This window comes from Crocodylus siamensis, chromosome 8, assembly GCF_052110815.1.
Source record: "Crocodylus siamensis isolate JL-2025a chromosome 8, ASM5211081v1, whole genome shotgun sequence".
NCBI classification, from domain to species: Eukaryota; Metazoa; Chordata; order Crocodylia; family Crocodylidae; genus Crocodylus; species Crocodylus siamensis.
In genome coordinates, this window is record NC_143402.1 from 57,652,143 (window position 1) to 57,677,189 (window position 25,047).

Sequence of the window (25,047 nt, forward strand, 5' to 3'; positions counted from 1 at the left end):
CTGGGTTCTCCGTGTGAGTGACAGCAGGTGTCCCGCGTGCCTCTCCAGAAGGAGCAGCGCTTGCCATCAGGCTGGGTCCTGCTGTCAGGCACCACCCGGCAGGAGCCGAGGGCCAATCTTTGTGTGGGGGCGGGGGCGGGGGCGCAGCCGAGGCGGCGGGTGGGGGTCGTGTCCCGGGGGCTCACTGCGGACTGCGCCCGTCCCCATGAACTCGGGCCAGCTTTCCTCCAGCGAAACCTCGCACTCAGGCCCCCGTCCCCAGCCCCGCTCTCCCGGGCCTGGGGGAGCCGTCCCCCACCTCTAGTCTCGCCCCCCCTCCCCCAGAAGGAGGGCTCTGAGCTTGGGGCACTTCCTCCGGCTCAGGACGTCCCGGCCCGTGCCCCTGTGGAGCGTGGGGGGGGGGGTCGGCTGATCCTGGCGACCCCGCAGCCATCGTGGGGCATTGGCAGCCCCTGGTGCTGCTACCCAGGCCCCCCCCACCCCCCCAGCCCAGTACAGCTCCCCCCACCCCCTTTTCCAACCTTTTCTCTCCCTCCTTTCCTGTCATTCTTTCTCTCCCCCTCCCCCCAAGGCCACCCCCCAACCCCCTCAAGGACCCCCCCGGAGAGGGCTCAGCAGAGCCGCCCCGGAGGACAGAGGCAGCCCGACGGCCAGAGCTGCACTGGCCCGGCTCGGTCTTTGCCTCTCTCCCTCCCTCCCCCTCCCTGGTTCACTCCCTCCTTCCCCCACCCCCCCCCCCCCGCCCCGAAAGTGGCTCTCGGAGCCGGAGCCGCGGCGCAGAAGGCAGCTGGGCTCCAGGCTGTGCAGGCCGATCCGCACCGAGCCGGACCCGAGGCCCCTTCCAGCCCGCGCCCCTGCCCGGGTCGGGCCGGGCCGGCTGCACCTCGGCCGCTGGCTCCGCTCCTCCTGCCTCTGCCCCCTTCCGTCCCGCTCGGAGCCTCGGCCGGACTCATGGTATGTTGCCCCGGCGGCCCCCGCCCCCCCCGCCCTTCCCCTGCGCTGTTCCCAGCAGCCCCCCTTTGTGTTCCCCGATCGCCCCACCGGGGCACCGGCTCGGACTTTGCAAACTCCGGAGGAGGAGGAGCTGGCTCCGCTCCTGCCCGGGCTTCGCAAGCAGGCGGCGGGCCTGGGGGTGGGGGCAGGCGAGGGCCCCCGGGAGCAGGACGGGGCAGGGCTCGGCTCCTCTCTTTGCCTCCCCACGCCGGTGTCTCCGGCGTGCGATGGCGGCTTGGGGCGCCGGACACATGCCGCCGTCGGCAGCCCCGGAGAGGGCTGTGAGGCCCCCAGCTTTGGGGCAGGGAGGGGGGCAGCGGACGGGCTGCACGGGGGGCCTTTCCTAGCAATCCTGATGCGTGGATGTGAGGGCGTGCAATGGGGGGCAGCTGCCCACTCTGGGGATGGGACACAAATGCCAGTGTGCCAACATGAAGAGGTGCCATGGTGTAGGGTGCAGAAAGGCACATTTCCCTTGCTGGAGGAATGGGTAACTGAGTGCAACACAGGGTAACCTCCTCATACAAATAGGTGCAGCAGAATGTAACAGATAAGAGTGCATTTACTGTACTACTGTATAGGAAGAGGTAACAGCATGCAGTAGATGACAGTGGCATCATATCACACACTGTTGCATGCATTCCTATATGAGAGCATATTTACCAAGCTATAGGAGTATGTGACATGCGCTAGGCAGCATTATACTATGAACCTGTATGTCTTGTATGCAAATATATTAATTATACCACAAGAATAGGTGCCAGGCCAGAATAGATGACAGTGTTACCATATGAATATATGCCACAGTATATAGTAAATTATATGAGAATATATCTATTATATGAACGTATAACAGGATGCAATGTGTGGCAACGTTACAGTAAGAATACATGTAGCAGTATATTATAGATGACAGTGTATTTATTGTACTATAGGAACAGATGACAGGATGCTTTATATGACAGTTCTCGTTTGAATACATATTACAATATATAGTATATGAGTATATTTATTATGCTGTAGGAATAGATAACAGAAAGCAAAATAGGGCATCATTATAATAAGAATATATTAAATAGTATATAATATATGAGAGTATATTAACCATGCTTTAGGAATAGATGACAGGATGCCATATATGACAGTGTTGCTATACGAATACATGCAACCGCATATAATATGTCAAAGTATATTTACTGTGGCGATAGATAACAGAACACATTATATAATAGTGTTCTCATATGAATACATGCCACAGTATATAATATGTCAGGATATATTTATTATACAATATAAATATATGGCAGTATGCTATATAGGGCAAAACAGCAATAAGAATACATGCACCAGTTTATAATATGTGAGAGTATATTTACCATGCTATAGGAATAGATGACAGGATGGAATATATGACAGTGTTAGCGTATGAATACATGCAACAGCATATAATATACCTGACTATATTTATTATACTATAGGAATAGATAACTGGATGTATTCTATGACAATGTTATAATATAAATTAATGCTACACTAATGAAGCATATATTTATTATACTGTAAGAATAGATAACAGGATACATTATAGGGCAACATTATAATAAGAATACATGCAACAGTATATAATCTCTGAGAGTATATTTACTATACTATCAGAATAGATGACAGGATGACTACATGCAGTATGACTACATGCAGTGCTATATAATATATGAAAGTATATTTACTATATATATAGAGAGAGTATATTTACTATATATATATATATATATGGCAGTTTTATGATCGGAACATATACAACTATATAAGAGGTGGCAGTATTTATAACAATGTATACATTAAATTATAATACATAGAAGTATATGTATAGCATGATGCAGCTCTCTGTGTGTGTTTCTGTCTCAATACAGCTATACTTATAGCTGTATAAACCATGTTTATGTAACCGTAAACATGTATTGTCACCCACCTAGCAGCATAGAGCACTGTCACTTCCATGTCTCTAGCTCATCTATATCTCCAGTGTGATCTGTGGGGTTACACATGTAACAAATGTGTGGCTAGACAGCACAGGTTTCTACACATGGTGGATTTGTGTGCACATGTAATTGTGTGTGCGGGAGCCATGGGACTGCCCAGCACTTGTTTATACTTTGAGGTGTTGCAGATGGCAAAAGGTCTAAGGCATTTCCACGTGTCTAAGGCAACACATCCATCCCCTCCCTCATACAGACTTGGATGGCAGAGTGATCAGACGCAGCTCGGGAAAGCGGAGAATTAACCAGAGGCTTGAAGTCTCCTCTTCCAGCCCCTTCTTGCTGTGGGGTCAGTGCCTGTGAACATCTCTGTTTGTGGGGGCAGTGCTGGTAGTGGGGTATGGGTGCTTTCTCTTTTGTGGATCCTTCTATCTGTAGCTCCATTTTTTTTTCATTTATTATTTGAACCACCAAGTGGCCTTGGTCAGCTGCAAGCAAGGCAGTGGCCGTGTGGTAGAGATGGCTAGGGAGATGTCAAAGGGATGCACTGATTTATTTAAAACGAAACCCCGAATCCTCTCTCAAGAGAAGCTGGGCTGCAATTCCCAGACCAGGCAGCCGTCACCGTAGATGCCGCAGGAGGAACCCGGCTCCATAGCAAATCATTTTAAAGCTTTGAATTGAAGCCCTGTTTCAAAGAAGTTGTCTTTTCCTTTTTTTTTTTTTTTTTGACCCCTTGGCTTGCGGGGAGGGGGACTAAAGCAGCACCATGAAGCAATGTTTGTGGTGGGGGAGAGTGTGGAGAGAAAATCCAGGAGACTTGGGAGAAATCCAGATTTTTTTCCAGGCTGTGGGTTTGTTGGTTTTTCCCCCTTCCTTTCTCTCTTTCTTTCTTTTCACTAAGATAAAAAGCAAGTTAAATGCTAAGGGAGGTGGGGGCGCACCATTTTATTTATTTTCCTCTATTTGGGGGAGGGAGGGATTCTCACATCTCAGCCAAGGGCCTGGTGACATGTGCTTACTGGCAGCATCGGGCTTTGAAAGTGAATTAAAAAATAAAACATGGCCTAAAAGTTGTGGCCACAAAACAAAGTTCTTTTGCCAGAAGAAAGGTTTTCGAACAAAGGTTGTTGTTTTTTTGGGGGGGGTTTGCTGGGATATGGGCAGGATTTTTTTTTTAAGTGTTGGCTTGTGCCCAGGTCCTTTCTTAATCCAGGCGGCATATGAGGCTTTTGGACAAGGTGCTTTTTAGCCAGTCACCTGGGCTGAGCAGGAGGTCTTGCTTTTCGGCATCGACTGCTAATTTTAGTTGGAAATGGGGTGAAAAAGGCTCTTTCTTTCTGCCCAGGCCAAAACCCAATTGCCGGAGTTTTTTAATGCGCGTTTCCCTCCCTGCTGACGCCATTATCCCATTTTGATCACTAGGCAAAAAAAAAGGACGAGGAGAAAAAATTGATAAGGGCTGTTCTTGTCTCTGGAAAGATCCAAAAAAAAAAAAAAAAAAAAGCTGGGGTGGGGTGGGGGTTGTATTTGCAAATGCCAGCAGCTGAATTCAATTGGAGCCCTGCTCTGTTTAAAACAACGAACTTTCTTCGAAGTTGGATTTCAGATCAGGAAGAGATACAGCCTTGGCAGCTCTGTGCACCATGAGCACAGCAATGTGTGTATGTACCTGAGCGACATTATTGTGCATGAGTATCGTGTTGCTGCCAAAGGCCTCAGATGAGAGCTGGCTCCCTTGTGCTGGGAGCTGTACAGATATCTAGCTAGAGACAGCCGCTGGCCTCAAGAGTTTGCGAAGACGCCATGTTTGCTTTTGCCGGCTGTTTGTAGGCTGTTCGATGTTTGAAACAGATTGGAGCCAAATCTGAAAGGAAAGATCCTGATTTTTTTAACGGGCTACATGTGACGCTCACTTTGGGAAAGGCTGATTGTGGCATCAGGGCCTCAAAAAGGAAGCAGATTACCGGGTGGTGGGGAAAAAGCCTTCACTGATCAGGGCCTGAAATCCAGACAGGCTGGATGATGTGGTTGGGATCCTGCTGGGTCTCTGTAGCAAGCAGTAAATTGTGTCCTATATCCTGTGTGTGTGTATAAAATACATACAGATATACATACAGCTTATGTGTGTGTTTGGTTTTAATCTTTGCTTAAAAACCCACAAGGCATCTTTAAGTGTCCTATATTCTGTGTGTATATGTACACACACACAAACACAGACACAGACACACACACACACACAGAGTCTGGGAGTGTGTGTGTGTGCGTTCACATGTGTTTGCTTTTGATCTGCAGTACAAAACTAACAAGTCAAAGTTCAAACAAGGCAATTTTTGGATTTGCTTCCACACCCACAACTTTGTGTGTACGTGTGTGGCAGCAAATCAAAACCACCCATCTATGAATTGTATCAAGATTCGACACCTCGATTTTATATAATCGGTCAAGAGTCTATTTCAAATGAAGCAGCCCCAAGCTGCTTCCTCCCTCCCCTTCCCTTCCACTCCAGAGAAATATCCTAAAAACTTTACACAGGTATCTGCAACATCAGTTAAGTTTCTGGGGTTTTTTTGGAGCTGAGCAATTTTTAGTCAGGGTTGGGAACAGGACAGGTTGTGGAAGAATGCAAAATTGATGTGTCTGGAAAAAATCAAAGGGGCAGGTGTAAGCAGTGATCACAATCTCATTAGCCCAATTCCCTTCTCACCTGCCTTGCCATAAAGTCTCCGATGCAGGGCGTGTTTGTGGGCAGAGGAGTGGGGCGGGGGGTTAATGATTTGCATTTAATGGGTCAACATTAGCAAGCAGACTCAGGCTGGAAACCAAGCCCTGACTAATGTTATTGGCGGGCTGAGGCCAGCTGCTTAGAAATCTTTGCTTGTGGGAAGAATGTGGTCCAGAAGCTGTCAGGGCCTGTTGGTGAACCTGGTGGCTCCTGCCCAGGATGGGGCAGGCAGGTGTGCTCTTTGGGGCTCCAATGCTTCCAGCCTGTGCCCTGAGTGATTTAGATGCTCACAGGTGCCTGGTGGAGTGGGGACTTCCCTTCCTTCATCCATCCCTCAGGGTCATACTGGGTTTCCTCGGGACTTAGACAGCTGGCCCAGTGAAAGCCTCATGAGGCAGACAGGTACCTCATGAGGCTTGCGGGGGTGGGGCTTGTGTTTCATGGGAAAGCAAGTCAGGCCTCGCCTTTTTCCCTGAGGAGATAAGAGGTTTCAGGACGTGAAGGTCTCAGTCAGTCCTGGCTCCTGGGCAGAGATGATTTGTACAGCTGGGTCTTATGTTTCTCAGAGTCTTTGGGACATGGGGCTTGTGGCCTAGATGGAATCAGAGTCAGGGGTGTGGGGGATGAGGGCAGGCCCCATCCCCCTCTTTGGGGCCCATGCCCAAGCATGCTGCCCCATCAGCCAGTAAGCCCGACAACTAAACCAAACAAACCCTGCAGCCCTTGTTCAGGCAGGGCTCCCAGCAAGGTGCCTGGAAGAGGAGCCTTAGGCCAGGATTAAAATGATCCTCTTTGATCACTCATGGGAAGGAGGCATGGATGCAGCACTTTATTAAGGCTATTACAGTAGCCCTGTCCTGGTCTGGGACCCCATACTGGGTGCTGTATTAAGCTTATTACAGTAGCACTGGGGGACAGGGACCCAAAGTTAATTATAGTAGTGCCTGTTCCCCTACTCCTGTGCCAGGACCCCATTGCTCTGGGTATTGCTCAATATTAAGTGGATTATGGTAGCCCCTGGGGAACAGGCCCCCAATTGCTGGGCATTACTAAGCACATTATGGTAGCCCCTATGGGTGCAGTCTGGTGTTAGGTGCTGCACATTCCTAGCTGTAGCCATCTGGGCCCTGCACCCACCTGGGCTCAGGGCTGGGGGTCCCCCATGGTCTGGTCCTAGTGTCTCCCCAGGCTAGGCTGGGGATATAGTGGGGGGGGGTCTCACACAGCCTGAACCCAGTTTGTGGAGAAGGTTGGCGGGGTAGGGGGGGAATGCCAGGCCTGCGTCAGTGCTTGGCCTGCCAGAACCAAGACAGGCTTATTTTAACACGGGAACATCTGAATTCAACCAACGCTATTAAAAATATTCAGCCCAGATCTGCAGGCAGCAAAGGAAACGGCACGCTGGCTTACACCCGGGGAGGGGGGGGCAGAGGGGGACGTTTCGGGCTGGCTGCTATTCCCAGCCGCTGAGATTTTTTGTGCCGTGTATGCTTGCGTGTGTTTGCGCGCATGTGTGTGTGTGTGTGTGTGTGTGTGTGTGTGTGATGTGTGTGTGTTGGGTTTTTTTTCCCCTCTCTGCCCAGAAACTTTCGCTGCCGCCCGTCCCCTGCCCGGAAGCATATGCAGCCCCAGCGTATTTTGACAGCAGTGTCTCAGTCGTCGCCGACAAGATTCACAGGCAGGCACCGAAGTGATACTGCCTCCCCCCACCCCGGTTGGCAAGAGTGAGCGCGAGTTTGGATAGAGCAAAGTTCAAGCCTGTCGCCGCCGCCTGCGTCAGCTGCTGAGGGAGGGAGAGAAGGAGGGAGGGCTTGATTTTTTTTTAAACCAAGATTTGGCTAAAACCCCATGGAATTCATGGGAGCATGCGGGGGAGGGTGATGCTTCAGGTGCCCAGAGATGGGGGGGAACCCATGGGAGACTGACGGCCCAGGCTGGATCCAGCCCTCAGAGCTGCTGCACCCTGTCAGTGGGGTTGGAGACCCACAGGGCAGTTGGGCCCATGGGGGTCAGATTTGGTCCAGATCCCAGCTCCAGTCAGGGTCAGCTCCATGCAGACTCCTTGGACATGTCCAGGGTCCCATGTGACAGGGATGGAGACACCTATATCACCATTCTGGCCCTGCAGGTTTCAGGGGAGATTTGAGGGTCTCTGTCTCTCGTCCCAGCCAGGCCCAGAAGGGTATGAAATAGTCTATGGGGCCAGGCATCGGGGCTGATAGCCCCTGGGCATTGGCGAACCAAGGGTTAATACCACCACAGTAGAGCCCCTGGGGGCCCATCCTGCCCAGGAGTGAATCATGCCTCCTGACCCTCATGACTAAGTGGCATTTCTCAGGTGACTGAACCCAGGGCTGGGCCTGGCGAGGACCCCCGAGGTTTCATCTCAGCCAGCTCAGAACACCTGGGTTCACTTCCTTTTTTTGCTAGCTACCTGTTGGGTGACCAGGGGTCCTGCCCAATCCTGCCTTGTGCCTCAATTTCCCCACTGGAGGTATGTGAAGCTGATGTCAGGACATAATTCCACTCCAGCTGTTCTCTTGCACAAGTGCTCAGGGTTCATCACCAGCGCCAGTGTCTGGGGCTGCCTCAGGTTTACCCAGTGGGGGTGGGAGCAGGGGGGGCTGAAACCTTGGCATGGACCAAAGACACAGCAGGGGCATGGCGGGTCCTGTGAACTCAGCGTGGAACATGTGGGGTGAGAGCTGCTGCCTAGAGTCCATGGAATGGGAGTTGGGAAAAGGATTACCATGGCACCAGGAATGGGGCTCCATTGCACTGGGCACTGCCCAGACCCCCGAGATGTCTGGGAGGGGATGGGGCAGGCTTAGAGCAGAACATACTGGGAGCCTGGCCTGTTGGGCTCCCTCCACCTTCCTCTCCCTGTGATCCTGCAACCTCCCACCTCTCTTTGCCTTGGTTTCCCTGGCTCCCAAGCCCAGCTGTTACATGCTCCAGACCTCTCTAGGGCAGGGAGAAAATACTGTGGGGGGCAGGAGTAAGAAATGGGGCCTGGTTGAGGGGCTCCTGGCACATTCCTTCAATAGGGGTCCAGGGGTGTCCTATGCCCCCTGCCCCCTTCTGGGTTAGAGAGGCTGGCAGAGTGATGATACTATCTTTCTGGGGGACAGGGGGATGGAGGTTAGGAGTGAGGGCCACCAGGAGGGGTGGGGGGGCTGCGGGTTGGGAGTGAGGGGCAGTGGCAGGGCTGGGGAAAAGTAGGAGACTGTGGGTCAGGAGTAAGGGGGCACCAGTGGGGCTCTGTGCATTGCCAGTCTGGCCCCTCCCTCTGCCAGGCTTGTGCCAACACTGCCCGCAGCCACCTGATGTTCGCCTCCCAAATGTGAAAAGCTTCAGTTAAAAAAAAAGAGGGAGGGAAATGCCCAGTGCCCCCCTCCCCCAGTGCCCAACCTCCCTGGGGTGGGGGTAGGGTGGGCGGGGGCCAGAGGCACCGGCACATGGCATGGAGCTGCCAGGCCTGGGCACAATGAGACAGACCCTGGCATCTGAGGTTTGGCAGCCGCAGGAATGGGGGGAGGGGCACAGATGGTCTCTATTGTACCCCAAAGGGGCACGGGGTGGGGGCTGGAAGAGGGGGTGCTGGTGGGGGCTGGGCCCAGGCAGGGTAGGGGGACCTGGTGGGCTTCTCCCTTTGGTACTTGTGAGCCATGGAGTGGGGGAGACCCTTACTCCACCCCCAAAATCATTGGCAGCTCCTGGCACGGCTGGGCCAATGTGGGCATCAGCCCAGTGTGGTGGGGCCCGTGGGCAGGGGCACAGCTGCAGCAATGGGGATGTGGGGGTGGGATTCATGAAGCTGGAGTCAGCCAAGGAGTGAGGGGAGCTGTGCCAGGAATAGGATGCCCTTCACTCCTGGATCGCAGCCCCCTGTCCCCCTCAGCCCTGCTGGTGCTCCTCACTCTTGACCTACAGCCCTCTGCCCCCTGACAACCCTACCAGTGCCTCTCACTCCTGATGCACAGCCCCCTGCCCCCCCCCCACAACCCTGCCAGTGCCCCTAATTTCTAACCCACATCCCCCTTGCTGCGCCCTGGTTCCTCCCTCTGAATGGGGCATATTGTTCAGAGATGGCACTGCCCTTGGGAATGGGTACGATGGTGGCAGAGCCTTTGGGTGGAAATGGAATAGCTGGGCCTGTCAGATGTGAGTAAGGGGCACTAGCAGGGCTTTGTTGGAGGTCAGAGGCTGTGGGTTGGGAGTGAGGAGCACCAGCAGGGTTGGGGGGCCAAGGGGCTATGGGAGTGAGGGGCACTGGCAGGGCTGTATGTGACAGGGATTGGATGCATTCATGATGTGGGGGTCCTTGGTGTCTGTCTCTGGGCAGGGCCAGGGGGCAGCTGGCCTCAGGGGACCCTGTTGTGGTGGGAAAGGGTTCCACGTGCATCCTGGCAGGGTGCAAGAGGCCCCAGAGCTTATAGGGTGCCTTAGGGGCTGCTGCTGTGGAGGCCTGAGTTGAGCTCTGTGGGGGGGAAGGGGGCTGCATGGCTGGAGCAGGGAGAACCAGGAGCCCAGATCCCTGGGTTCCATTTCCAGCTTGGCTCCTGGCTGTCCATATCCCCTTCCACCTGCTCGACCCTGGCCCTGGGCTCCAGCATGTTGGAAAGGGGCAGGGATGTTGTGGGGGGTGGGGGTGGGGTGGTAGGGAGGGCATTCCCCAGGGGACTTGGGGCTTTTCTGGCCCCGGGAGAGCTCAGGTGTTCCTCAAAGCCATAACCTGATGCCAAAGATATGGTATCCTGCATATGCGTATACATGTGTGTTCACTGTCTGCATTGGGATACTGTGCGTGTGCATGTATGTGCATGCGATCGTTGTGTGTGTGTGCGTGCGCGTGCATGCTCACTGCCTGTGTATTGGGTTTCTGCTTGTGTGCACTGTGTATTTCATGCATTTGGACCCAGGGTGCGTGTGGATGCATGCGTTTGCTCTCCATGGCCCTGCATCCGCTGTATCTCTGTGCGTTGTGTGTTTGATCTGGCTCTCTGCACCTGGGTGTGTGCTGCGAATGTGGATCTGGCATGTACGGGTGCATGCTTGCATCTGCTCACGCTTCCCTGGTGTGTATCCAGCACTTGTGCCCGTGTGTAGATCTCCTGTCTACCTGTGAGTGGGTCATGTGTAGGTTGTGTTTGTGTGTCTGTCATGTATGCACATATGTGTCCAGTCCCTATGTGTACCTGTCTCTGTGTATATCATGTGCATGCAGGTGTGTGACCAGCCGTGTGTGTGTGTGTGTGTGTGTGTGTGTGTGTGTGTCCACCCCAACATGTACCTGTCGGCTCCTGTGTGCAGGATCCAGCGTCTGCCCCGTAGGCAGCGCTGGGCTTTGAGCCTGTCTGTCCTGGTGTAGCCGCTGTACCCCCGTACACAGGGCTGGGGGGCTAGGGACAGTGTGATGGGTACCCCTCAGGGCTTGGGCCCCTTCCACCTCTCCAACCCCGGGGCAGGGGGTGGCGGCTCCGTCCGTCTACGTCCCCACCTGCCCTGGTCTGTCCGGATGTAGCCGCCGTCTATCTCGATATAGCAGCCGTCTGTGCGCTTATGCCGGTCCATGGCTGCCCTGGTCTGTCCGCCTCCTCACCCTCCCCGCGGCCAGTCTGTCTGTTCCTGTGTGACCCCCCCCCCCCTTGTCTGTCTGTCCGACCTCGCCGCGTTGTCTCGGTGTCCCGGGGAAGAGTGTGTGTGTGTGCGGCGGGGGGTGATGGTGGTGGTTTGGCAGTCTTTGACGTTGAATCGTTGACGTTGCGGCCAAGGATGACGTCCTGCCCCCGCCCCCCCCCCCGCCCGTGTGTCAGCGCTGCCGCGGCTCAAGTCCCAGCGCATCCCCCGGCTCCCCGGCCCCCGCCCCGGCCTGGCCTGGCCCGAGTTGCCCCCGCCCGGGGCTGCCGCTGCTGGGCAGTACACGGGGGCGGGGGGGATTCCACGTGTGTGTGTCCGCGTGTCCCAGAGTGCGGGAGGGCCACACACGCACGCACAGACCCCAGAAGTCCCGCGTCCCCCCTACACACACGGGCTCACGCACAGAACCCAGGAGTCCGACACACACGCAGCCGAGGGACTTGACCTTCCATGCAACCCCCCACCCAAGCAGCCCAAGTGTGCGTGTGTGTCCGTGATGGCGGGGTTGTATGCCTGTGTGTTCGTATCCCAGGCATCTGGTTCTGTGCCTGCGTGTGTGTCGGGGGGTCGCAGACTCCTGGGTGCTGTGCTGTCCCCGATGCCTGTGTTGTGTGTGTGCGTGCGTGTGTCCTGGGCTCCTGCGCGTGTGCTCCCGACGCCTGTGTTGTGCGTGTGTATGAGTGTGTCTCGGACGCCTGGGTTCCGTGCGTGTGCCCCCGCCGCCCGTGTTGTGTGTGTGTGTGTGCGTGCGTGTGCGTGCACGCCCCGGACTCCTGGGTCCCGCGCGGGGCGGGGCGGGTGGTGGGAGGGAGCTCGCCGCTTTCTCCAGGCAAAAGTCTCCTCGGTTCCAAACTTTGTCTAAACTTTCACTTTCAGCGCTCCGAGGCGGGGTCACGGCGCGGCGCGGCGCGGGAGCCTCTCTGCCGGCGGCGCTAGCGATGCGGCGGCTCCCCCAGCCGGGCTCCGGGTGACACACGGTGGCGCAACATCGGCCCTCCCCAAATAACCATGTATTCCCCCTACTGCCTGACCCAGGTAACAGAGCCCCCGCCCCACCGCCTTTCCCCCGCATCCATCCGCAGCCGGGCTGCTGCCTCCTGCCCTCCCTCACGCTCTCTTTCCTTTTCCCTCTCTCTCCCTCTCTTCTTGGGTTTCTTCTCCTCCTTCATTCCCCCCCTCTCTCCCCTTCCCCTCGCCCGGCACAAAGTCAGTGTTGTTGGTGCCGCTCCGAGGATTATTTCTGTCTCCGTGCGGTTTTGTTGGAAACAAAAATTCTTCCCCTCTCTCTCTCTCTCCCTCTCCCTCTCTCTGCACAGAGAGAGGGTTTGATGGCATCTTTCCAAGGTCTTTGTTATATTCACTGCACATGGGTTTAGGAGTTTAGAAAATGGCGCTTCTCCCAAATTTATTGGGAAAATGAAAAAAAAAAGAAAGAAAGGGAAAGAGGGGAAAAAAGAGAGAGAGAGGAGGCTGCAAGGCAGGGCAAGGCAGGGGCTTGCAAGTTTGGTTTGGAAACTGCGGGGGGGGAAGCAGGGCAAACTTTGAAGGAGGGGTGTTAATAGTGGCCTTTTCTTGGGCACACTTGGGTGGGTGGGTTTGTTTTTTTTAATCCCCCCCCCTTGCTCTGTCTGGCATCGAGCTGCCGGGGAGTTCCCTGCCTCTGGTGTCTGCAGATGCAAGGAGCTGAGATCTTTTCTTTTCCAAGGAGGGGAGGAGAGGCAAAGCCAAGCCAGCCTCGTCCTCTGCTGTGGAACAGCTATATCCCCCCCCTCTCCAAATCCAGAATCAAACCAAAGCTTCCTTACTGTTTCCCCCTCCTGTGCCTGCTACTTGGCTCTCGCTTCTCGGGGGCAGGTAGGGGAGATTTATTATTATTTTTCCCCCATTGCCTTTTTTTCACCTCCTGTCTCTCCTTGCTGGAAAAGTTTTGCTTCTTCAGGAACCAGAACTTTAAAAAGAAAAACGAAAGAAGGGGAGAAAAGCCAGGGGGCTTCCTTGTGCCCAAGGCTTGGGTGGAAGAGGGAGTTGCAGAAAGTGCAACCTGCAAGTCCAGGGGGTTTGGTTCAAGCGAGGGGGGTTGCGGGGAGAGTTTGCAGAAGTCCTTTTTTTTTTCTTTATTATTTGAGCCGTCTTGCTGGGGCTTCATGCCTTCATCCAAACTGGGAAAGAGCTGAAATGTTACAAGCTGCCAAGAGAAAAGGAGACAAAAAGAGTGGGGACCTTTGCAGTATTTGGAACCAAGCAGGAGAGGGGGAGAAAGATAAAGTTTGTCCCTTTTGGAGTCTGTTGTGGATGATCTGTCTTGGGAAATAGTTCATACTCCCCCTGTTTGCCCTCCTCTTCCTTGCTCAGCCCACAAATCTGGGGAGCAAAGTAGTGTTGGATTTTGCTTTTCATTGAACGAGGGGATTTTTTTTATTGTAATATTTTAAAACCAAGAGACTGAGATGACTTAACTTTGCAGCTCAGTTTTCAGACAAGTCACAGCACATAATTAGTTTGGTTGGGGTGGTCAGCTGGAAGTCTGAGACATTGTGAGCAAAGACAGATTCTGTTTGGAGACAGAAGAAAATGTATTTTGTAACTCTTAAAAATTATTATCATCATTATTATTAACAACAACAACAACAACCACCACCAGGATAACTCTCTTTGTAACCTAATGAGTGAAAATTAAAGCAAGTGCTGGCATTTTAGCAGCTCCTAGGGTTGAGGGTATGTATTCGGAGCAGGTAACCTATTTTGCAGGGTGTTAAGATGGACTGAAAAGGGAAATCCTTTTCCATTTGGGGGGCTGTATGGATATCATTCCCCATCCCAAAAGCAATGTGGCGAAGGCTAAGGGGAGCGAAAGCACTTTTGCTTTGAGATTTGCTGAAAAAACCTCCAGCCCCAAACCTGTCCGAGAGCCCTTGTGGCATTAGAGAGCAGGTGGGGGAATTGTTTTTAAGTTAAGCTTCTCAGAAAGGAAGAACTGCTCAGCTTCAAGCCAGCCTTGCAGCTCCTGCTAATTCCCATCCTCTCTGATGGAATATTTCCTAGGGACAGACGGGAAGAGGGGTCCAGGGACTGGACCAAATTTTCTTTAAAAATGCAAGAGAGCAAAGTTGTCAGGCGGTGAGTTAGAGCCCAGCCTCCTCCTAGAGAATATTTTAGGAGGGGTTTTTTTAGGTTGTGAAGAAAACCTGCTTGGTGTAAATTATTTTCCTTTTTTTTTTTTTTATGAAAGGAGCTGAATTTTTGCCCTTTAATTCACGTTTTTTTAAATTAATAAAAGGCCAATTCTGAGCATTTTTACCATCTTTTTATTATCATGATAAAAAAAATCTTTGCAAATTAGCCATTGGTTTTCCTCTTCAGGACAAAACTCCCTGCTTTTATTTGCTTTGCAAAATAGCACCGTCCATTGCAGGCTTCTAAAATCTCACTGCCCCTTTATTGTTTTAAATTGCTTTTGCTTGACTAAGTAGCCAAGTAAATAAATGTATGTGAGCAGCACCCACAATTAGGAAGGAGTGTTGGTTTTTGAGCAAGGAGGGATTTTTTTAATTATATGTATTTTTCCCCCTTTTCTTTTTTGCCCATGTTGGCCTTTTTGAGGTTTGACAGAGATGGAGCTTTATAATTGGCTGTAATTTCTGTGGTTTTTCACTGCTTTTGCAGCGTGTGGCATAAAAACCTTTGCGAGGTGATTTGTGCATTTGGGGGGATGCAGGGAAAATGGGGCTTCAGGCGTTTCAGTGCTGGCTGGTTTCTTCACAGAGGCATACTGGAGAGCGTCGGCTTGAATTATCGTGATTATTGATTACGGGCTAGTGCGGGCTCACGGCAATTGACCTGCTTTGAGGACAGGGCAAATAAACCATTGCACATTTCCCTCCTAGGTGCTGACAGCACAGTTCTTAGAAAGCTCAGCCTCTGCTTTTCGGAGCATAGTTTCTAAGTTTTACAAGTTACTCCAGAGACAAACAGCAGTAAGGCAACTTAGTAATAAATAAGCAGCTGCCAGGTACATGGAGGCATAGAAATAAGGAACCTTTGCTTATTCTTACAGGAAAACCTTTCCATAAATATGTCTCGTAGGTACTGCATGTTTGTATATACATGCATCTGTGAGCTGTATCCAAGGTATGAGACACTTAGATAGTGCAGAGCACTCCCTTTGGTATAATGTCTGCATCTAGAGACGTGTGAACGTACAGAATCTATATATTTTTTTATATTTCTACATTTCTTAGTTCTAGATCCCAGCAGTATTTCGTTGGTGGAAGCAGGAGAAATGGAACTGCTGTAATGTTATCACTGCTTGGGCAAATTTAGTTCTTTATCTAAATAATAGGTAAAGACAGTTTGTGCATATGTACGTGTGTGTGTGTGCATACGCGTGCGTGTACATATGCGTTATATCGGGGAGGCTGCATATTCTCTCTCTATACATTATCTATCTATCTACACACACATATAGATGGATGGATAATACAATACTGCATGGGAGTTATATCTCTATAAATATATAGCTACAAAAATATCTATATAGATATATTTGTATAAACAAAAGATAAAGCCTCTTATTTTCCTTGTGTGTAACATACACACATCTCATAGTTCTGTACTTAAAAGCTTGTGTTGCTGTATATATAGATAAAATATATGTATATACATACCTACGTATATAATAGATATATTAAGTGCCACTTCTGTTTCACAGCACAGATAATGCAATGTATAATATAATATAATATAATATAATATAATATAATATAGCATGTGGGTGTTTCAGTCATTTGTATCACATCAGCACCATGCCTGGCCAGTACATGTGCATCTAGAATACGTGATTCTCATGCCCTTGTGAGTGGGCGATGCAGCTCACCACTGGTGCATGCATATATATAACCCATGCGATACACGGGCTCTTCTGGCTGTTGCTAGAATGCAGGCCTGTTCCAGTTATGCCGTGATTTATTGTGCTGCCTCCTGTATCGCCGACGGGATGGCTTATGTTTCTCTGTTATGTGTAAGAGGCTCCTATTGTGCCCCAGCAGCCTTGTTAATGATATTAATTTCATTTATAAAGGCATCTCCCCCCCTCCCTGCCCCCCTGCCGCGACGTTCTGGGGTGCCAGGAGAACAATTAAAAACCAATAGCTCCTAATAAAACAGTCCTGACGTGGTGGCGGTGGCAGGGCCGGGGCACGGACAGGCACGTCTATCCTGTGGCTATAAGGCAATGCTGGATGAGACAGAAAAAGGATGAAGAAAAACAGGCAAATGCAGTGGGTCCAGGACAGGAAAAAAAACAGTAAAAAGATAATAGCTGATTGTGGGCAGATTTGCAAGGCTCCATTAATTAGGGATGAAACCTCTTTTCCTTGGGAGGAGTTTTGCTGTTAGGTTTTACTTCAATAATTTCCACCCCGTCCATCCTGCTCCAAACTTGTTGCTGTCTGCAGTGGTGCAGGCTTCAGCTGAACAGTTCTAGTGTCCAGGCCCATGCTTCTCACTGTCTCCCCAGCATCAGTGTTTTTATTTATTCATCACTATATACCTAAGCTGCATTAGGCCGTAGACAGCTCTGTCTGGAGTGATCTGTCCCTTGGTGCCACCCACCTGGCTTTCACTCTGGCCACAGAGCTGGGGATTGGGAACAGCTCCTGCCCCAGTTTTTCCAGTCCCCACTTTCCCAACACCTTCCCTTTCCAGCCGGGGCAGTTCGGGCCATTTCTGGGGGAGATCTTCCCCTGGCTGTTTGTTTTCCTGGCTGGCCGTCTTGGCCTTGGGCAGCTGCCAGGCTGCAGAGAACACTTTCATTTCTGCCTCTGGGAAGGAAAGCCAGGCCTGCACTCTTGGAGCTGCCCCTTGTCTGTGCCCGGTGAATTAAAACCAGCCTGGCACATTTGCTGCCCCCCACCTCTTTTTCTTTCTCAGCCTCTTGCTTTTGATCTGGTTTTCCCAGCAAAGGTTTGGCCTGGGGTTTCTCCTTCCCCCTCTTATTAGCCTTTGAAGACTGAGCCTTGTCTAACCTCAGCTGCTGGAGCAGCCCCACTCATTCCCAGCTTGAGGGGCAGCCCTAGTCTTTGCCCGTGTGCCAGGCTGAGAAGAGGATTAGAATTGGGTTGTTTTCATTTTTTGACGGGCCCAATCCTACATCCTCCACCCCAACCCCATGCCAGGGGTTCCTCTGCCCTCATGCTGCTGTCTCTTTGGATCGAGAGGGATTGGGGCAGGAATTCAGTAGTGGCAGGGCAGGCCTGAGGTTGTAGAGTAGCCTTGGAGGTGGAATGGAAGTGATCAGGGTTTCAAGCAGTGGTGGTAGGGGTCCCACAGACATTTGGAGGGGCATGCGCTGTCCAAGTGTGGGTTGTATTATCAGGGGAGGAGTGTGCTCACAGGGGCACCTGCCGCTGGGCTCACCAAACCTCTTTCCGTCATTTCACAGGCTCCCCCTGCCTTTTGTTTGGTGCTGCTGTCACCCCAGTTGTCCTGTTACTCACCAGTGTGAAATTACTAGCTAGGGCTTCTAGGGCAGAAGTGGGGGCAGGCAGCAGGGGTAGGCTTGGCTGGGCTGAAGCAACATTTTGGCCCATGGTTATGCTGGAACATGACGGAGCCAGTTGTACCGGATGTTGGCCTTTTTTTCATGGAGGCACACGCATGCACACGTGCACATACACACATGGCAGTGTGTGCATGCAATAATGAATATGCCTGTTTTTGAATACGCATCTTACCAACAATATTACAAGTGTGCGTGTGTGTTTTAGATACCTAGTGCCATGCCACATGTGCTTCAGTGTGATTAGGCAAATGTAATCAATACTGTTTTTATATGCGGTTAGTCTGCGTGTGTGCATGTATAAATAATTTGATATGATATGCATGTCTATCTACTTTATATTACAGATGCACCCACCATACATTATAAGCAGATCCACATATTATGTGCATGCATTCTGTATATGGGCCTTGGGCCTCTGTGTAGTATTTCTAGCTTTTGTATACAGTATTATCACATACACAAACTACACACATTGTATGTAATATGGGTTTGCATACACACTCATGCACACATATATTTATTTATTTATTCTATTATATGATACATGTAATACAATCAACATATTATATACACAGTATATAATATAGGTTCGTAACTAATGCATTTATATAGTGCCTAATGCACGTTTGTAATTAATACATTTATATAGTATATTTAGTATCATAAAGACATCATATTACAGTTAAATCACATACAGTAATATATGGGCCTACATGTATATTTACATATTATAAATGCATGGTATGTATGTATGATAATTTGACTGTGGGTCTATAACAATAGTATAATTACATATGTAGACTCAGGTATGAATGGATGTGATATATCGTACACTGTGTATTTTATATTCCAGCCCATGTTATGTGTTTTTATACTATTTCTATTGGATTCTATTTTATATGCATAAACACACACACACACACACAAAATATATATATATATGGATTTGTATAGACTATAGACATATATTATATATGTGTGTACTAATTATATGGGATTATATTTAATATTCATACTATATAAAATATAATAAGCGTGTGCACACACATGTGCATGGATATTTATGTATAAAATGTCCATATTTAATATCAACCCACATTATAAATGTGCATAGTGTATATACAGGTTAGTATAGACTATGTATGAATATAAAACATAATCTTATTTAATTGGTGCACATGCACATATATAATGCATTAATCCATACATTTATGTGTGTGAATATATGCATACATATAGCGTGTATGTGTGAATATAAAGTGTAATCCCATATACATAATATACCTGTGGTTAAAATGGGTTGGTTTATAGTCTGGCTAGCGTATAGCTATATCATCGTGTCCTACCAATATAAATAATAATGCAGTCACCTCTGCACACTGCACATCTCTGTTCTATATGTATATATCATATAAATAGAGCCATGCACTGATAGAACATGTGTAGGATGTGTGTATGCATGCTTAGTAGAGGGGTTATTTGGGTCTGTATATCTATGCGTGGGCCTGCATTTTCAAGTTGTGTTTCAGTGTCCAGTGCAATTCTTCAGAGGGGCCTGGCGTGAAAGGGGGAACACCCGAAAGCATTGGGCCATATTTTCCAGGGCAGGGCATTGTTCCCCTTACGCTAATATATATAATCATGCTCCCTGAACCTATTACATAAAATGAGCCTAATCTAGGGGGAAGCGTGTCGCTCACATGTGTGTAATACACCCGCGCTATACATGGCATACATTAAAGCAATTATTAGTCACACATTCCAAATCCAATTTACTTAACCAACCGCGCTGCTTTCCTCCCCCTTTGCAGTGCGAGTTTTTGTTAACTTTGGGGATTCAGGACAGGTCTGTGGTTGGTGGGACTCCGTCACCTTTAAGTGAGGGGCACTCAATGAGCCCTGGCTTTGGACAGCAAGAGAGTGGGGCCGGTGGCGGGGAGCTACATTGTGTGCCTGGAAGTGGTTCAGAAGATATTTTTATGTAAAAAAACGCATTGCTATATATTAAATTCCCCTGCTCTGCTGATGGAAAATCAATCCATCTCCTTCCCTGTTGTGGCCCCTCCATTCCAGCCTTCCAGTCCTTAATGGGTTTTATATAGCAGGATGCCGAGGGGCGGCGGGAGGAGAATTGAAGCCTTCGATACCTTTTTACCCTCTTCTTGGGGCGGGTAGCTGGATTCTGTAGATAAAAAATAGGCGCTGAGCTTTCCTGGCGGCTTCCCCAGCACAAGCCCAGACTGCTTGCTAGCACCCGAACCTTGGAGGAGTTACTAGAAATCCTAGTAAGATTTCGCCTGCTTTTCCAAGCAGCCCGGCCCCACTGGAAATGTTTCTATTAAACATTTTGCATCCAGCCCTGCCGGCCAGCCTATTCCCTCTTGGTTCCCTCTGTTTTTTAGAGCAAAATGAGCTACCCAAGCCCATCCGAAATTCTTTTTTTTATTCCAAGACCTCTTCCCCCCCCCCCGCTAATCAACGCAGTAACAACTTATTTTAGCTGCCGCCGGGACCCGCTCGAGTCAGTGGGACTTTTGCCAGCGGGCTTTCTAGAAAAATGCGTCGGCAAGAGCACAGCAAAGGGAGGATTGAAGGGGAAGTCAGAATGAAGAAAAATAGCTGAGAATGGAGGGAATACAAATGTTGGAGGGGTGGGGGGGAGGGATCAAGGGTGAAAATATTATATCTCTAAAATGAAACAATAGAGAAAGGAGAGAGAGTGGAATTAGCAATGCCTCTATCTAAACATTTATGCAGTGTTGATGAGTATATTCAGGTGAGTTTACAAACAATTCATTAAGATATTTATAAACTTTCACAGTTTGGGGCTATCAATAGAAACTTAATTACATGCCGTAAACAACTTTCCATTCTCATCCCAGCCACAGTCCCTGGCCGGAGGAATGGGCTTCTGGCTTTTTTTTGATTTCCCCTTGGCTGAACAATTTTTTTTTCCAAATAGAAGAAATGAAATAGTCCTGTTGAGCTGAATTTCCCCCCTCTGCTGAGTTTTCACTTGCTCTTTATTTTTTAATTTTGTGTGTGTGTAAACTTTCCTGGGAAAGACCTTTTTTTGGTTTTTTTTTTTTTTTAATTTGCTCTGGGCCCTGGGATTTAATTTCCCAGTTCTATAGGAAAACACATGCTGCCTATTTCTTTCTTTTCTTTTTCCTTTTTTTTTGAAGGAGCAATGGTTCATAAAATGAGAAGTTAGCCACCTAGGACAGCTGGAGTTTTTTGGGGGCCTGCGTAAACTACAGATGTGTCCAGGAAATCTAGAGACAGTTCATATTTGACAGGCATATTTCACAAGCAAATCAGAGGCACTAATTTTTGCCATACACATGTCTTCAGCAGTGCAGATGATCTTTATATACTGGTGTACGTAGGCTGGTGCTGGTTTATGTCTCTTGAGGATTTCCCTCCTGTAGGGATACATGTTCTAGGAATGACAAGCTGTGCTCTCTCATAGCTGCCCGGGTCCTTCTTCACTGGCTCAGCTGAGCTCAGCTGCAGAGCTGGTGACAAGCGAAAGGCCAGTGTTTTCTGAGCCTCGAGGCTGAGGGGTTTCATCCCAGCTTCAATCCTAGTTTTGCGTCCCGCTGAAATTTTTGTGGCTTTGATGCAAGGGGGAACTCTTGGCAAAGGCAGAATTAGATGGCTGGGCTTGAGCCTGAGTGCCCAGCTTTGACCTGGAGGAAGGGGCATGTGGCTGCCTGCAGCTCATAGCTGTGTTTGTAGCACGGGGATCTTTCTGTCAGGATGTGTTAGAGACACCAACCTGGTGGGTCGATGTGTGAGCGATGTGCTCCACACTGTACCTCTCTTCCCACCGAGTTGGAGGAACAACCAGGGTGAGCTAGAAACCAAACCTGGTTTTTGGTGGTGTGAATCTATAAAATCTCTTCGTGTCTTTGCACATTTTGTGTCTGCAAGAGATGCCTGGCCTGGATACATGAGCCTAGGATACAATCAGGCATGTGTGTATATGAAATACCTTGCCCAAAGTGGGCACTTGGGTTTATATAATGATATAGGTGTCACCTTATATTGATATAACTGTGCACATACATATGTGTATGACGTGTCCATAGCATGCAGAGATAGGGATGCAGAGATAGGGATGCAATTGCATTATGGGAAGTGTATAAAGTAAATACCTCATATGCTGGTTGATATGAGATAATAACATGATTAAGTCTACCTATGTGCATATGATATGTTATAAATCTGTACCTGTAATATAAAATATAATACATTTGAGATGCAATATGTTTGAGCACTGAGCCACATGAACTGTGTACATACATGCATATGATGAACCTATATGTAATTGGATATGTGTATGTGTATATTTGTGTGTGTGTATCTGTGCATATCTATACATCACACAGAATGTACAAATATGCATGCAATAATATAATATAATATAATATAATATAATATAATATAATATAATATTTAGAGAGAAATGGTTTTGACTTTCCTCACACGGCTTTTCTCACAAACGGAGCCAGGCACACTACAGGTCAGAGATTCATTTGGAAACAGACTGGTCACTATTGTGTGTTCTGTTTCATGCACATTCATCTGGCCACAGCGTGTGCATGCGTGTGTGTGTGTGTAATCTTTGCGCTGCAAGCTTGTTTATTTGAGCTCCGGTTCTCCAAATAACTCGTTTATCCAGAATGAGGTCATGGTCCCTGGTGGATGCAAACTACGTCAAAAAGTCCCCAGCTTATCCCAGCCGCTCTCGGTCCACATCGCAGCCCTGGCCCCTGGCTTGGCTCAGTGGCCAAGCTCTGGCCGAGGCAAGATGCATCCTTGGGACACGCCCTGGTCTGGAACCTCTGGGCTCTGATGCTGCCGACGTCCTCTTCCTGCCCAAGCTACATTCCCCAGTTGTAGTGAGTCCCTCATGGAGCGGTGGTTGGGCCCTGCTTCCTGGAGTCTAACCACCCAAGTGCGTTAAGTCAGGGTGACTTATGCTTTCCCAGACTTCAGCTTAAGCCTCACTCAACACACTTCTACTTTCCTTCCCTCTGCAGAGAGAGAGGCAGTGCTCCAGAGAAAACCTTCCTGCTCCAGGGGCTAGGGGGCAGGGAACATTGTTGTCCTGGAGCCGATGGCTCGCATCCATTCTCCATGTGTTAGCCATGTGCCCAGCCGGGTCAGGCGGCGTCTGCAAACTCCAGAGGTGTGAATGGGGCCTTCTCCCGGCTGGGACAGCTCGCAGGCGCTGCCGCAGCTGTTTGCGCTCCTCTCCTTGTCCGTGCAGCTGGTAATACTCTCCCCCATCCTTATCAGACCAGCAGGCTGGCGCTCTTGCCAGCAATAGCAAACTCAGCCAACTTTACAGGCAGGCTGTTTCAAGCGTCAGGTCGCTGCCGCGGTGGCAGGAAGGACCCCAGGCCTGGCTGCCCACTTGGGGCTCTTGGCCAGGTCAAATCCAAGTTGGGGTTTTCCACCTCCCTCCCCTGGGAACTTAAACCAAACTGGAATGGAGCTTCCAAAATGAGAGTCCTAGAGCTGGGGGAAGGCCTCAGTCCCAAACCTTGTCAGTGCCAGGGGAGAAGGGCTGGTATCTTCAGGGACTGAAATCTTGTTTCCCTCTGTCTTTCGGCTCAGGTTAAAGTTGCTGGATTCGTCTGCCTTTTTCTTGTTCTTTTTCCCCATTCAGTTTTTTTTAAGGGAATTAAATTATTGACGAGACCTGAAACAGTTTGGGGGGCAGCGGGGGAGTGGGGGAGATGGGAGTAATTAATAATTGATGGGGAACAAAAAGCTTTCTTGGAAAAGGCTGGATGGCGATGCAATTCCTCCTGGAAAAGCGGAGAAAGGAGGGGTCTTTTGTTTGGCTTTTAACAGCGACAGATTTTCCCCCCCACACCTGCCACAGCCTCCCCCAACCTCTGATTTTTTGCGAGTGATTTTGCAGCTTTGTGTGCCTGCTGGGAGGAGTTGGGAACATGGGGAGCAGCGAGCAGCTCCATGCACGCATCTAATCCGTGGCCCAACGAAGCTGCCCGCCGCTGCCTTGGGTGACAGCCCAGAGCAACGTTGCTCCTCGCAGCCCAGAAAGACTGGTGGGGGGGAAATCCCAGCTCTTGTGTCTGGCGTGCAAAGGCGCCGGGCCCGTCTCCGGGCAGCGCTCTGGGTGTGAGCTACTTCTTTTGGCCAGGCCAGCAGTGGGAACGGGGGAGTTTTTCATGGGCAGGTTTCCTGCTCCCTCTCAGCCTCGTGACCATTGGGTGGGAGCAGAGACTTGATTTATGGCAAATAATTTTCTAGCTTTCTTGGGCCCAAGCCAGCACTGGGCGCTTCCCTCACTCACCCCTCACAGGCCATGGGAGAATTTGGGGCAGTTGTTTTCAAATTTAAATTCAATTTGGGGCAAATTGAATTTGGGGCAGTTCCTCTATGTGTGGGTCACAGGTTTGTTGGTGCCTTTGGAGCTGGGCCGGCGTGAATGACATAGACAATGTGTGTGTGTGTGTGGTCTTGTCTGTGCAGATAAATTGTCCCCCAGCCCTGGGGCTCAGGATTCTGGTTATATGTGGCTGCAGCCCATGGAGACTGCAGAGGGTGCAACCTGCTCTGGCTAAGAGAGGAGATTCTCCTGCCCCTGGGGTAGAGCCACCTGCCTGTGAACGCATGAGTGTGTACATCCTTGCATGGTCCCCAACATCCTGGCTCTCCTGGTGTCTTCCACCAGCCTGCCAAAAGCCCCAGTTTCCTCATGCCTGTTGCAGGTGGAGGTCAGGGCATAGAACATAGGTGTCCTGAGCAGCAGCCTCCTGCCCCAGGTGCCTGATTTGACAGGCAGGTGCCTGATCTATGCAGTAGTTTCCATGATGGGGCCACTGGGATCCCGGCTCCCCACTTTTGGCTTGCCCCCATTGGGGGATGTGCCCTTCAGCCCTGAGCCAGGAACAATTACATTCTAGGGCATTTGACCCCTTTGCCAGGTGTCCATCAAGAGAGCCAGAGGGTCTAGCTCCAACTTAGCTTTCACATGGGTGACGCTGTGACACTTGGAACGAAGGCCACTTCTCAGCCCCTCCCCCCAGCACAGATCACAGTAGCAGCCAAAGGGAACCTCTACCCTGGGAGGGGATGGGGCCACACCCAGCTTAGGAACCCTCCTGGCACCC

The 25,047-nt window shown here is 50.2% G+C and overlaps 1 protein-coding gene across 9 annotated transcripts in view; it reads left to right on the plus strand.

Moving 5' to 3' along the window:
• The first annotated feature begins 749 nt into the window (after positions 1–749).
• The window catches only part of NFIX (nuclear factor I X), an 80,133-nt gene continuing 55,835 nt past the window's right edge, over positions 750–25,047 (plus strand). For 3 of the 9 annotated variants that reach the window (XM_090061090.1, XM_090061088.1, XM_090061093.1), the window contains exons 1-2: positions 752–954; positions 12,211–12,369. Coding sequence is in view for 7 of the 9 variants with exons in the window: in XM_090061088.1 (XP_089917214.1) it covers positions 12,343–12,369 (27 nt within the window). In the remaining 2 variants the exon portion in view is untranslated. Of the gene's footprint in view, positions 955–3,298; positions 3,319–12,210; positions 12,370–13,061; positions 13,189–25,047 lie in introns of those variants that run through there. The other 6 variants (XM_090061094.1, XM_090061096.1, XM_090061095.1 and 3 more) reach the window with 6 other exon arrangements.